Source organism: Rattus norvegicus, chromosome 1 (genome assembly GCF_036323735.1).
Source record: "Rattus norvegicus strain BN/NHsdMcwi chromosome 1, GRCr8, whole genome shotgun sequence".
Lineage (NCBI taxonomy): Eukaryota > Metazoa > Chordata > Mammalia > Rodentia > Muridae > Rattus > Rattus norvegicus.
The window spans coordinates 110,736,292-110,749,339 of record NC_086019.1 but is presented as its reverse complement, the minus strand read 5'-3'; the positions used below and the strand labels follow the sequence as shown (position 1 = coordinate 110,749,339).

The following is a 13,048-nucleotide window of genomic DNA, read 5'->3' as shown; positions in this document are numbered from 1 at the left end:
AATTTGGCTCAATGTGCAAACAAACAAACAATTCAACCAAAGGCAAACTAATCATCGTTAAGTCCCCACAACTTTGGCTGCTTTGCCAGAGACCAGGCCCATTCTAGGGCCCACCAACCCTAGAACACCCTTAAAACCCTCCTAATGGCCACCAACTCCACCCTCTCCACTGGGCTCTGTATTTCAGACTACAACTTTAGCCTCCTTTTACTAGAGGCTATGTCAGTCAGTATTAGGGATCCCAGGTAAGCCACCACCATTCCTTAAAGTTTACCCAACACCATGGCTTCCCCTGGGCTCCATATTCTTGTGTGCAATTTCAGCAGAAGACTTTTGCTTTCCTAGAGGTCATGCTATACTTGATACCCCAGACACCAAGCAGGCAACCAGAACACTAGAGATCACATAGGTATTTGTGACCCCAGAGGCAACATTGGCACCCAAAATCTACTGCACACAGTCTGCAAAAAGCTGAGTATAGTTCCAGCCTTCTCGTGGTGACCGGAACTCCAGACCACTCAGGCCAGAGACCAGAGAGAAAACAGAAACCTAGAGGAAAACCATTCATCTAGCAAAGATGAACTCAGAAATCAGCAACTAAATCTCCAATAACTCCAAACCCAGATGACTAGAGGCCAGTGTGAGACACAATCAACAATAGCCAGGGCAACAGGGCACCACTAGAGCCCAGCTATCCTACTACAGTAAGCTTGGGATATTTCAATGTAGTTGAAGCACACAAAATTCACCTTAAATCCAAACTTATAAATACAACAGAGGTCCTTAAAGAGGAAATAAATAAATTTCTAAAGAAATCCACCGAAATACAAAGAGTTAAAAAAAATAAATAAAACTGTTCAAGACCTGAAAAAAGAAATAGAAGCAATAAAGAAAATACAAAGTGAGGGAATCCTGGAGAAGGAAAATCCAAGTAAGTGAACAGGAACTACAGAGGCAAGCATCACCAGCAAAATGCAAGACATGGAAGAAAGACTCTCAGATATAGAACATATGATAGTAGAAGTTACTACATAGTAGAAGTTACTACAAAGGGCTAAACGTAAAAAATTTCTACCACAGAACATCCAGGAAATCTGGAGCACCAGGAAAAGACCAAACCAAAAAATAACAGAAGTAGTATATTCCTAGCTCAAAGGTCTAAAAAATGTTTCCCACAAAATCATAGAAGAAAATTTCCCCAACCTAACTAAAGTGATGCATATGAACATATAAGAAGCTAATAGAACACCAATTTGATTGAACCAGAAAAAAAAGTTACCCACCAGATAGTAATTAATCACTAAATATTCAGAACAAACAAAAATATTAAAAGCTGAAAGGGAAAAAGGTCAAGTAACATATAAAGGCAGACCTATCAGAAATATAACCAACTTCTCAACAGAGACACTAAAAGCCAGAGGGGCCTGGTCAGAGATGTCTTGGAGTCTCTAAGAGACCAAAGATGCCAGTCCAGGCTGCTATACCCAGCAGATGAAGGAAACAAGAAATTCCATGACAAAACTAAATTTAAACAATATTTGTCCACAAATCCAGCACTACAGATGACACTAGGAGGAAAACTCCAACCTAAGGAGGATAACTTCACCCAAGAAAACACAGTAAATAAATAATCTGACACAAGCAAAGCCAAAAGAAATACACACACAAAACCACCACCAACAACATCAATATCAAAATAACAGGAATTAACATCATTGTTCATTAATGTATACTCTCAAACTTCATGGATTCAATTCCCAAAAAAGATACAGGCTAACCAAATGGATATGAAAACTAGGAATGATCAAGGTGAAGGATGTTTTCTGTGCTGTGCTCCAGAGAAAGTTATCCACACCATCTCTGTTCCCTGAAGACTTTCACCCCAAATTTGGAGATGACATGGCATGCTGATCAGTTAGTAGATAATCTGGGGGTAAACACTGAAACATGCTGTAGGGTAAGGAAAGAGTCCAGGGGGTAAAGTGTCTTGCCACACAAGCATGGAAACCTGAGTTCAGATTCCAGAACAAATATAAGCTGGGTGTGACAGTGCATGCTGGGAGGTGGAGACAGCCAGATTCAAGAACCTATCTAGCCAAGAATCAATATTCTGCATATTCCGTGAGAGAGTTTTTATCAAAAAATGAAAGGTACAGATGAGCAATAAAATGTTAGATATTACATCTATCCTCCAACACTTGTGTGAATACATAAACATATTCATATATGGATATATCTGTTGCTGTAAAATTATAAAAAATGCTGTCTTTTTCCTGCACTAGGTCCAGCACTGTAGTACTCCAAGATATCTGTTAGACATCTTCATCTCGGTCAGCCAAGTGTCTCACCCACTTTGCTCTATCCTATATTACCCTACCAATGGCTTCTTTCTGAGCCTGGCAACAATCTCTCTACCCATCTAGTTTCCAAAGCAGGTTACCACCATGCCAGAAATATACATCCCAATTCCATAGTAACCTAGTGTCTCCAGTCACCACATAATCTCTTGAACTTTAATCACCACAAGAAAAAACACGCAACACAATAACCTCTGATCCAATTGATAAGATATAATTGCCCACGGAGACATACAAAACCCTGTACACATTCATCCCTTAAGAATATTCATAACAACCTGTAAATGTGCAGAGAGGAATCTTAACATCTACCTCTGTATTCTCTTGCTGCCTCTCTCTGATTCCAGTCTCCTCTTCCTTCTAAAACATTTCTCCCACCCATCCTGCCTTCTCGTCCAATGACAGGCCTCATTCTATCTTGTACCTGCCTTTGCCTGTGTGATGACATCATCCTATACATATCCACATTCAAAAGTATATACAGGAAACATTACACACACATAAACACACACACACACACACACACACACACACACACACACACACACACTGCTTGCTGGCAGGATGGAATAATAATCTAAGTCAAACAAAACAGGTACAATTAATAAAAAATCAGGTAAAACTTTTGTATCCTAGATTCCATAATTAACTATAGCCAAAACAAACAAACAAAAAAACCCAGAACATTGTGTCATACAATCACTACATAACAAATTATATTGTAAATAAAAGATATTTAATATATTCACCAATGTTACATGCCAATAATTGCTAGAAATAAAAAAAAAGGATACCTAAATACACAGGTAAATTTTTATGGTGTTTGTAGAGTAAATTGAGGACTGACAACTTCAATATAAGTCTAGTGTAAAATGAGAATTCAGTTTTAATTGGACAAAAAAAAATCAAGAAGCTGTATTTAAATTACAGCCTTGTTAGTGGTGAAGTACTTGTCGGGCACATGCCATGTCTTGATTATGCTCCCCAGCATGGGGAAAAATAACGTTAATTAAAAACTACAGTACCAAAGCACTAACCCTTTACTTACACAAGTCCCCCTGCAACTTATAGAACATACACTCACAAAGCCATTTTTCTGCTGGTATTACTTTACATGGGACCCATTCTTATAGTTTTGTTCATCAGGAAATCTTCAACACAACACACAGCCAAAAAATTAAAAGTAATTAGGCCTTACCAGTTGCCCAGGAGGTTTGCCCTAACTAGGGAAACAGGTGAGACCTCTACCCCAATACCCATGCCAGCTGGGACCCCCACAGAGTCCAGCAGATGTGGGATCTATTCCACTCTGCTGGAACCCCATTGTCCTTCTGATCTGAACTTCACCTGCACCCATGGCAGATTGGTTTGCTAGTCCCATTCTCCTCCAACCTCACAGCCTGTCTCTCAGGAGGTCTACCCTAACCAGAGACACAGAAGGGCTACTCTAAATATGGACACAGGCAGCCTTCTCTAACCAGGAAGACAGGAGGCCCATTCTATGCAGAGACATCACTGCCTTCTTCCCAGGAGGCCTACTCTAAACTAGGTCACCCAGCTTTACCTACCTCCCAGGAGTCCTGCTCCAATCTCAGACACCCAGGGCAGTCCACTCTAGAGATAACCAGATGATGAAAGGCAAGCACAGGAACAAAAGCAACAGAAGCCAATGTAATTTGGCACCATCAGAACCCAGTTCCCCTACCACAGCAAGCACTAGATACCCTAAATCTTGCTGAAGAGCAAGATTCTGAGCTAAACGCCCATCTCATGAAGATAATATAGGCTTTAAGGAGGAAATACAGGAGATCACAGGCAAACAAGTAGAAGCCCTTAAAGAGGAATAAAAAAATTCCTTAAAGAAATACAGGAAAATACAATCAAACAGGTGAAGAAATTGAACAAAACAGTCAAAGACCTAAAAATGGAAATAGAAACAATAAGCAAAATCATAAATGGAGGCAACCCGAGAGGTAGAAAACCTAGGAAAGAGAACAGGAACAACAGATGGAAGCATCACCAACATAATACAAGAGATGGAAGAGAAAAAATTGATATGTTAGTCAAAGAAATGCAAAATGTAAAAAGTTCCTAGCCCAAAACATCCAGGAAATTTGGGACAATATGAAAATACCAAACGTAAGAATAAGAGAAATAGAAGGTGAAGATTCCCAATTCAAAGTGCCAGAAAACACCTTCAATGAAGTCATACAAGAAATCTTCCCTAAACAACAACAACAACAAACAACAACAACAACAACAAACAACAACAACAACAAACAACAACAACAAACAATAACAACAACAACAAACAACAACAACAAACAACAACAACAACAAACAACAACAACAACAAACAACAACAACAAACAATAACAACAACAACAAACAACAACAACAAACAACAACAACAACAAACAACAACAACAACAAACAACAACAAACAACAACAACAAACAACAACAACAACAACAACAACAAACAACAAAATGGCCATAAATGTACAGGAAGCCTACAGAATACCAAATAGATTTGGTGAGAAAAGAAAATCCTCTAAGCACATAATAATCAAAACAGTAAATATACAGAATAAAGAAAGAATATTAAAAGCTATAAGGGAAAAAGGCTAAGTAAGATGTAAAGGAGGCCTATCAAAATAACACGTGACTTCTCAACAGATACTCTAAGCCAGAAAATCTGGAAAGATGTCATGCAGACCCAACAGACCACAGATACCAGTCCAGAAAAGTATAACCAGCAAAACTCTCAATCACCATAGAAAAACTAAGATATTCCATGACAAAACAAAATTTGAATATCTTTCTACTAATCCAGCCTTACAGAAAATACTAGAAGGAAAATTCTAACACAAGAAAGTAACTTCATCCAATAAAGCACAAGACCTTAATAATGTCACAACAAACCCAAAATAAGAGAATCACAAACACACACAATACCACCACCTCCAACAACAACAACAAAAATAACAGGAATTATCATTGGTCATCAGGATCTCTGAACATCAATGGACTCAATTCCCTAATAAAAAGATACAGGCTAACAGATTGGATGTATAAACAGGATGTATCACTCTGCAGCATACAAGAAACATACTTAACATACTTAACCAGAAAAAGCAGACACTAACTCTGAGTAAAGGTCTGTCTGGTAACAAGTTCCCCAAGCAAACAGTCACCAAAAATAAAACAATCAAAACAAACAAAAAAAAAAACAAACAAAAAACCGAGGTGGAATAGCCATTCTAATATCCAATAAAATAGACCAAAAATAATCAAAAGAAATGGGGAAAGGACACTTCATACTCATCAAAGGAAATATCCATCAAGACAAAGTCTCAATTCTGAACATCTATGTCCCAATGCAAGGGCACACACATTCATAAAATAAATTTTATTAAAGCTCAAAACATACATTGAATATCACACAATAATTGTGGGAGATTTCAAGACCCTACTCTTACCAATGGACAGGTCATTGAAACAGAAATTAAACAGAGACACAGTGAAACTTACAGAAGTTATGAACCAAATGGATTTAACAGATATCTTCAGAACATTTCACCCCAAAACAAAAAATATACTTTCTTCTCAGCACCTCATAGAACCTTCTCTAAAATTGACTGTGTAATCAGACATAAAACAAGCCTTAAGAGATACAAGAAGATTGAAACGATCCCATGAATTCTATCAGATCGCCACAGACTAAGGCTAGACTTCAATAACAACCAAAGCAACAGGAAGTCCACATACTCATAAAAATTGAACAACTCTCTACTCAATAATAATTTGGTCAGGGAAGAAATAAAGAAATTGAAGACTTTCTACAATTCAATAAAAATGAATACACAACATACCCAAACTTATGGAATACAATAAAAGCAGTGTAAGAGGAAAATTCATAGCACTAAGTGTCTTCAAAGAAATTGGAAAGATCATATACTAGAACATAACTGCACACATCAAAGGTCTAGAACAAAAAGAAGGAAACACACCCAAGAGGAGTAGAGAGCAGGAAATAGTCAAACTCATGGACAAAAATTACAAACAAAGAAAATAATACAAAGAATCAACAAAATCCAGAGCTGGTTCCTTGAGAAAATCAACAAGATAGATACACCCTTAGCCAGACTAACTAAAAGGCACAGAGACGGTATCCAAATTACCAAATTCGGAAGTGAAAATGGAAACATAACAATGGAAACTAATGAAATTTAAAAAAATCATCAGATCTTATCACAAAGAAAATACTTGCTAACACTGGAAAATCTAGATGAAATAGATGACTTTTGAGACAGATACCATGTACCAAAGTTAAATCAAGATCAGGTAAACTATATAAACAGTCTCATAATCCCTAAGGAAATAGAAGTACTCATTAAAAAAACCCCAAGCAATAAAACCCAAGGCCATATGATTTTAGTGCAGAATTCTACCAGACCTTCAAAGAAGAGATTATATCAGTACTCCTCAAACTATTCCACAAAACAGAAACAGAAGGAACACTACCCAATTTATTCTATGAAGTCACAGTTACTCTGATATCTAAACCACACAAAGATCCAACAAGGAAAAAGATAGGGTCTTGAAGTTCTTCAACAAATTTCACTTATAAATATCAATGCAAACATGTTCAATAAAATTCTTACAAACGGAATCCAAAAACACATCAAAAACATCATTTACCACAATCAAGTAGGCTGAACCAAGGGATTCAGGGATGGTTCAATATATGGAAAATCCATCAACATACTCTACCACATAAACAAATTCAAAGAAAAAAAGTGATATGATCATCTCATTAAGTGCTGAAAATCCTTTTACAAAATCCTACACCCCTTCATGTTAAAAGTGTTGGACAGATAAGGAATTCATGGCACAGACCTAAACATATTAAAAGTGTTATATAGAGAACCAACAGCCAATATGAAATTAGATGGAGGGAAGCTTGAAGCCATTCCACTAAAATTAGAGACAAGACAAGGCTGCCCATTCTCTGTATATCTATTCAATATAGTATTTGAAGTTCTAGCTAGAGCAATTAGACAACAAAAGGAGATCAAGATGATATAAATTGGAAGAATAAGTGAAGGTATCACTATTTGTGGATGATATGACAGTATACACAAGCAACTGCCAGAACTCCAACAGAGAAGGCCTACAGCTAACAACTTCAGCAAAGTGGCTGGATATAAAAATAACCCAGACAATCAGTAGCCTTCCTGTATACAAGTGATAAGCAGGCTGAGAAAGAAAAGGGGAAGCTTTTCAGAGAAAAGGGGAAGCTTTTCAGAGAATTCTCAACAGAGGAATCGCAAATGGCAGGGAAACACTTGAAATGTTCAACAGTCATAGTCATCGGGAAAATGCAAATTAAGAGGACTCTGGGATTCCATATTACATGAGTCAGAATAGCAAAAGTTCAAGTGACAACACGTGTTGGTGAGGATGTGGAGAAAGAGGAGCACTCTTCCACTGCTGGTGGGATTACATACTGGTACAAGCACTCTGGAAATCAATCTAGCAGTTCTTCAAAAGGAAATCCTCCACAGTAGTCACAAATGATATAAAATACGTTGCAAGTGAAACATCTGTATGACACGAACTTCAAGTCCCCGAAGAAGAAAGAAACTGAAGATTCAGAAGATGGAAACCTCAAAGCCCACCCACAGTTGTACTAGTTAGTTTTGTGTCAATTTTACACTAGCCGGAGTCATCTGAAAGGTGTCAATTGAGGAAACGCCTCCACAGGATCCATCTGTAAGGAATTTTCTTAGTGATTCATGGGAGCGGACCCAGCCCATTGTGGGTGATGCTATCCCTGGGCTGGTGGTAAGAAAGGTGAGCTTACTTAGACACATCATGAACCAGCCAATAAGCTGTACTCTTCCATGGCGTCCGCATCAGCTCTTGCTTCCTGGTTCCTGCCCTGCTTAAGTTCCTGCTGTGGCTCCTTAAATCAAATGGTGGACTTCCCTCAATGTGTAAGTGCATACCAAATAAACCTTTTCCTCTCTGACTTGCCTTTTGGCCACCGTGTTCCATCACAGCCATACTAACCCTAAGACACCAAGTGACAGACTCCAACAAGGCCACATCCCCTCAGCATCCCTAATCAGTTCATCAGCCGGTGACTAAGGATGCAAACATCCAAGCCTATGGGAGGCCATTCTCATTCACACCACCAAATGATCCTTACCCTGGCAACTAAAAAGCAAAGTAGAATGAACTGTTTGGGGAGAAGTCTGCTTAGCCTTAATAGGGAATGCCTATCACGACAGAAATGCAGAGCTGTTCTGAAGACTTGCTTTAGCAGAAAGGCTGAGTATAACACAGCCATATTCAACCCCCTCCCCAATTTCTGCCTATTTCCCACTGAAAGTCCCAGAGGGTAGGAAGGTAGAGAGCTGGGCTAGTCCAACTGGAAATCATGATGGGAAGAAATGAGGGGAATGAATATAGAATTAGAACAGCAAAGAGACTGAAGAGACAAACAGGGATTCTGAGTTAGATGCACCAACGAGGGGCTCTCCTACAAAACAGGCAGGTGGTGTGTGTGGCTTTGGAGTGCGCGGCACAGTGTACAGGGAAGAACAGTGGCCTACAGTTTTGTAGAAAGCCAAGTGTGTCTCAGCCTCCTGGATACTGGAGTTAGGGAAAGGGCGGGGCTCAATCTGAGAAAATAAAGAGAATTGTGATGGTTGGGAGGGTCAGGGCCTGAGGTACACGAGTGGCAGCAGATGGCCCTTTAGGCAGTAGGGTGCCTAGGGCACCGTAGAGCTCTGCAGCATGTGCCTTCGAGGCAGGGATGAGGAGCCGGCACAAGTCTACGCCGTGAGTTCTCTGAGGTCTTTCACTATATTCTGGCCAACTCTGCCTAAAGCTTGCAACCCCATGTAGTCCGCTTCAGCCATCCAAGGTTTCAACTTGGGGCCTGGGATTTAGAAATCTTGTGTGACCAGACTAGATCCTAGGCTGGTGGGAAGACCACTGAGGAGGGAAAGGGACCACGTGCTTGTTCCAGTCGGACATAGCTATCAATTTTGGCTCACCTGGCTCACCCTAGAGGGCTGGGTAGGAACTGCAGAAATGGGGGACATGGGCTCAGTCAAGCTCTAGATGCTGAGACATGGAGTGGAGATGTACTTTCAGGTTCAAGGTTATAGTTGGATTAAAGTTGGGAAGAGAAGTATTTAAGAGATACTTTATGAGCGAGAGAGGTGGGGACCCATAAATGAACAGCCATGCTTACTTGTGCTTCGTGACTTCAATTGCTCCAGTTTCCTGGATTTAAAAACTATACCTGCTTCCGCATGGACACCAGTGGCAGATGAAAATTGATTATCGAGTGAATTGTGACACTTTTTCAGTCTTTGTACATCCTTTCTTTCTGGAATGACCACAGCACTCTGCCTGCCCCCTGTAATGTGGCTCTCTGTCCTCTTGCAGTAATGTTTGACTGTGCTTTCTCCTGACCAGCCTCTTGCCTGCACTGATAGCTGTAACAGACCTTAAAGACACAGACTTTCCTTTCCATGTAATCTTGACTTTGTGTGTGTTCTTAATTTACTATGTAGGAAGGACCACGACGACACTATCCTTCAGATGTTTCTACCAGGCAGGTAAATTTTATTTCAACCGTTTTAACTTATGCCTGCATGTGTGACAACCATTAAACAGACACCTCCTCAATGCATCCCTCAGATATCTGGGGTCCTGAAACTACTATAATAGGCCTTATGTTGGACATACACACACATGCGTGCACATGCACACACACATATGTATGTATGTATGTATATATGACATATATGCACATAAAACATGTGCAGTGTATATAAATTATAAAATAGAATAATAAAACAGATTTTTTACTTAAGACTTTGAAACACTGTGTTTCTAAATCTACCTAGAGGCTACCTCCCCATTTTACCTCCCTGCATTGCTCAAAAACATAAACATTATTTCAAATACTATTTTCCAGCCACTTTTTTCAATATGTTGCCATGTGTCATTACTGACACTTCCTTGAATTTGAATGTTATAAATCAGAGTCACAACTCTTAATGTTGGTTCCTTAGTCTTGAATGCTGTATGTAACTAGTTCCCTTATTTTCATTGCTGCTTAATATTTTATCGTGGGACAAAGCATACTTCATTGTTCCTCTTTCTGGTTTGCTACACTGGCTTTGTTCAACACTGTCCTTTAATGAACAGTGGCACTGAGAGCATTTGAGTACAGGTCTCCACCCCACGCACAAGAGGACCTTCTGCTTACTTCCACTGGAGGGGGATGTTTGGGTCACAGGGAAACAAACTCTTCATTGATCGTAGGGCCTGCCCCGCTGCGTACAGAGTATCACACTCACTCTCCCATCAGCAGGTGCCTCTCTGCACTGTGTGATGTCTCTTTATTCAGCTTTCACTCCATGGGCCACTGGTCCTCATATATGCCATACATTGGTGACATAAGAGGCTGAGTGTGAAAGAAGACACACTCAGACTAAAGACTAAATAACTGTTTTCTACAAGAAAAACCCATCTGAACATTTTTAATGAAATCATATTTAAAAATAAAATTGAAAATACATGACCATGAGTCAGCGATTATAGAGACGTGCGTACTATTGATGTGGGAATCAAGAATAGGAAAGCTCCATGTCAGCACTCCTGCGGCCATAGTGTGGTTCTTCTCCACCTGTGAATAACAGTTTGAAAAGAAATAGTCTTGTGGTTTGCTTTGTGATTTTTCCCCCACCTCTATTCCACTAGCTAAACAGACTGAGTTGCTCTATCATTTTAATTGAACAAGCCAAAAATGAATCACATGTTGGCTTTATGTGTTCTGAGAGGTTCTATTTGTTTTTTTATTATTTTTCAATTTTTCTTAAGTCTATGGAGAAACGTATCAATTACATGCAAAACCTAAAGAAAGAGAAGAGGAAATTGGGGAAAAGGTTTGCAAGGCCTACCCCGATTCCAGATCCAGGAATCCTGGTAAGTATGTGGCTCTCGCGTAGAAATAAGTGTTTGCATGCTACTGACATTCTCCTTTTTAATGCATCTGACTGCTCTTCTATTTTCCCTGGAAAAATTTGGAATGCCATTCTGGAGAGACCCCTGAAAACTCCTCTCATGAAATTCCCATTGTTTACATTTACTAAGAAACTGTCTCCTGATAATGACACGGAGTTTGATCTTCGAAGCCACATTGTCTATTTGTTGTTTTGTCCAGCTTATTCATTTAGATCTTTGATTCCATTATTTATAAAATGAGTTACAAAACCTCCAAAAATTATTTAGCCTATAATTGAGCACTTAAAATGTTAGAAAATTCTCTACACTAATAATACCTTAGTATACATATATGTATGTATATGTATATATTTACATATCCATATATGGGTATATGAAAATTTATATAGAGCATATATACATATATATTTACTTTTATGCGTATGTATCTTTTATGTGTGCGTGTATGGCATGTGTTTCTAAGTCCTCACAGGCTAAGGAAAGGCTATAGCATGCCCTGGGGTTACAGGTAGTGGTGAGCCATTGACAGGGATACTGGGAATCTAAGAGCTAAAACTGTTAACTCTGAGCTATCTCTGGCCCTTGATACATTTTTATTGGGATTTATATGACTTCGCAACACAGGCTATCATACAAGAGCCTCTTATAGCAGCATTAAACTGCACATTCTGTGGCTCAGCAGAGGTCTGATGGCCTTCTGACTTGACAGTTTTCTGGTTATCTGAAATCCTCCAATATCAGAATTATTTATCTTCAGGTTGAAAAATCTTTTTTTTCATCTATTTTTCTTTCTGCTGACTGGTAAGCCCTGGCTGTTTTCAAGCAATGAATGTTTCCTAAATAAATTTTTATTTATCAGTTTCATGCACTTTACATGCAATATAATGGTTTCTGTATTCTATCTGTATGTATTCAGCATGTCCATTCTTTCTTCAAAACTGAGGGATACTCTGACCTTTCACCATGTCTATCCATTGTCCATGAAACCACCCAGCATGGAGCTCCTAGAAGTGGTGGTTCCTTTTTCTTAGAAATGTGCTGTCAAGATTCTGCCACATGTTTATTCCTTCATTATCCAGTTGAAAACTTAAAACTTACATTGGTTTGTTTATTGTGGAGTATATGTCTTTGTATGAGCTTGCGTATGCCAAAGTATAAGTATATAACCTTATAGAAGTTGGTTCTCTCTTACCTCATGTGTGTTACAGGAATCAAACGCATAAAGACAGGCTTATTAGCAAGTGCCTTTATCTGCTGAGCCATCTCACTGGTTCTTTTAATCAATGAAGACTAATTTTCTGGATGTATATAGTGGCTGATTCATAGACTACAAGATGTCATTGCTGCTCTTAAAGACTGATGTATGTAATGCTGTTTGCTTAGGAAGGCCTCAATCCTGAGAGGGAGATAATTGATCGTTCATACGAATTTTTCTTACATGAATTTCAATTGCATTTTTTAATTGTGTGTTCTACTTCTTCATAGTGGCCATAGGCCTGGAGTCTTCTAGAAGAAACCAGGCTCCAGACCAAAATATGTGGACTTCTGACATTGACCAACCGGTCATGGCTTGACTTCATCTGAAAAATAAAGGAATGTGTGGCCATTCTGCAAAATAAACACTGAGCTTGCACTTCA

General features: G+C 39.0%; 1 protein-coding gene across 4 annotated transcripts; it reads left to right on the top strand.

Moving 5' to 3' along the window:
* Positions 1-9,083: 9,083 nt before the first annotated feature.
* Ccdc179 (coiled-coil domain containing 179) lies at positions 9,084-13,048 on the top strand. Of its 4 annotated transcripts, none has more exons than XM_063271129.1 (4): positions 9,087-9,208; positions 9,952-9,992; positions 11,267-11,371; positions 12,896-13,048. In XM_063271129.1, the coding sequence occupies exons 1-4, from the start codon at positions 9,183-9,185 to the stop codon at positions 12,982-12,984; spliced, it is 261 nt and encodes an 86-aa protein (XP_063127199.1). In that variant the 5' UTR covers positions 9,087-9,182; the 3' UTR covers positions 12,985-13,048. The 4 variants fall into 4 exon arrangements, with proteins under 4 accessions (XP_063127187.1, XP_063127199.1, NP_001182528.1 ...); NM_001195599.2 differs by having other exon boundaries at positions 9,129-9,208; positions 9,952-9,996; XM_063271120.1 differs by having other exon boundaries at positions 9,149-9,222.

Coding starts and splice junctions, on each gene's coding strand:
- Ccdc179 (XM_063271117.1), top strand. CDS start 9,164: ATGTGCCTTCGAGGCAGGGATGAGGAGCCGGCACAAGTCTACGCC. Junction 9,209..9,951: donor AGCCGGCACAAGTCTACGCC/GTGAGTTCTCTG, acceptor TTTACTATGTAG/GAAGGACCACGACGACACTA. Junction 9,997..11,266: donor CAGATGTTTCTACCAGGCAG/GTAAATTTTATT, acceptor ATTTTTCTTAAG/TCTATGGAGAAACGTATCAA.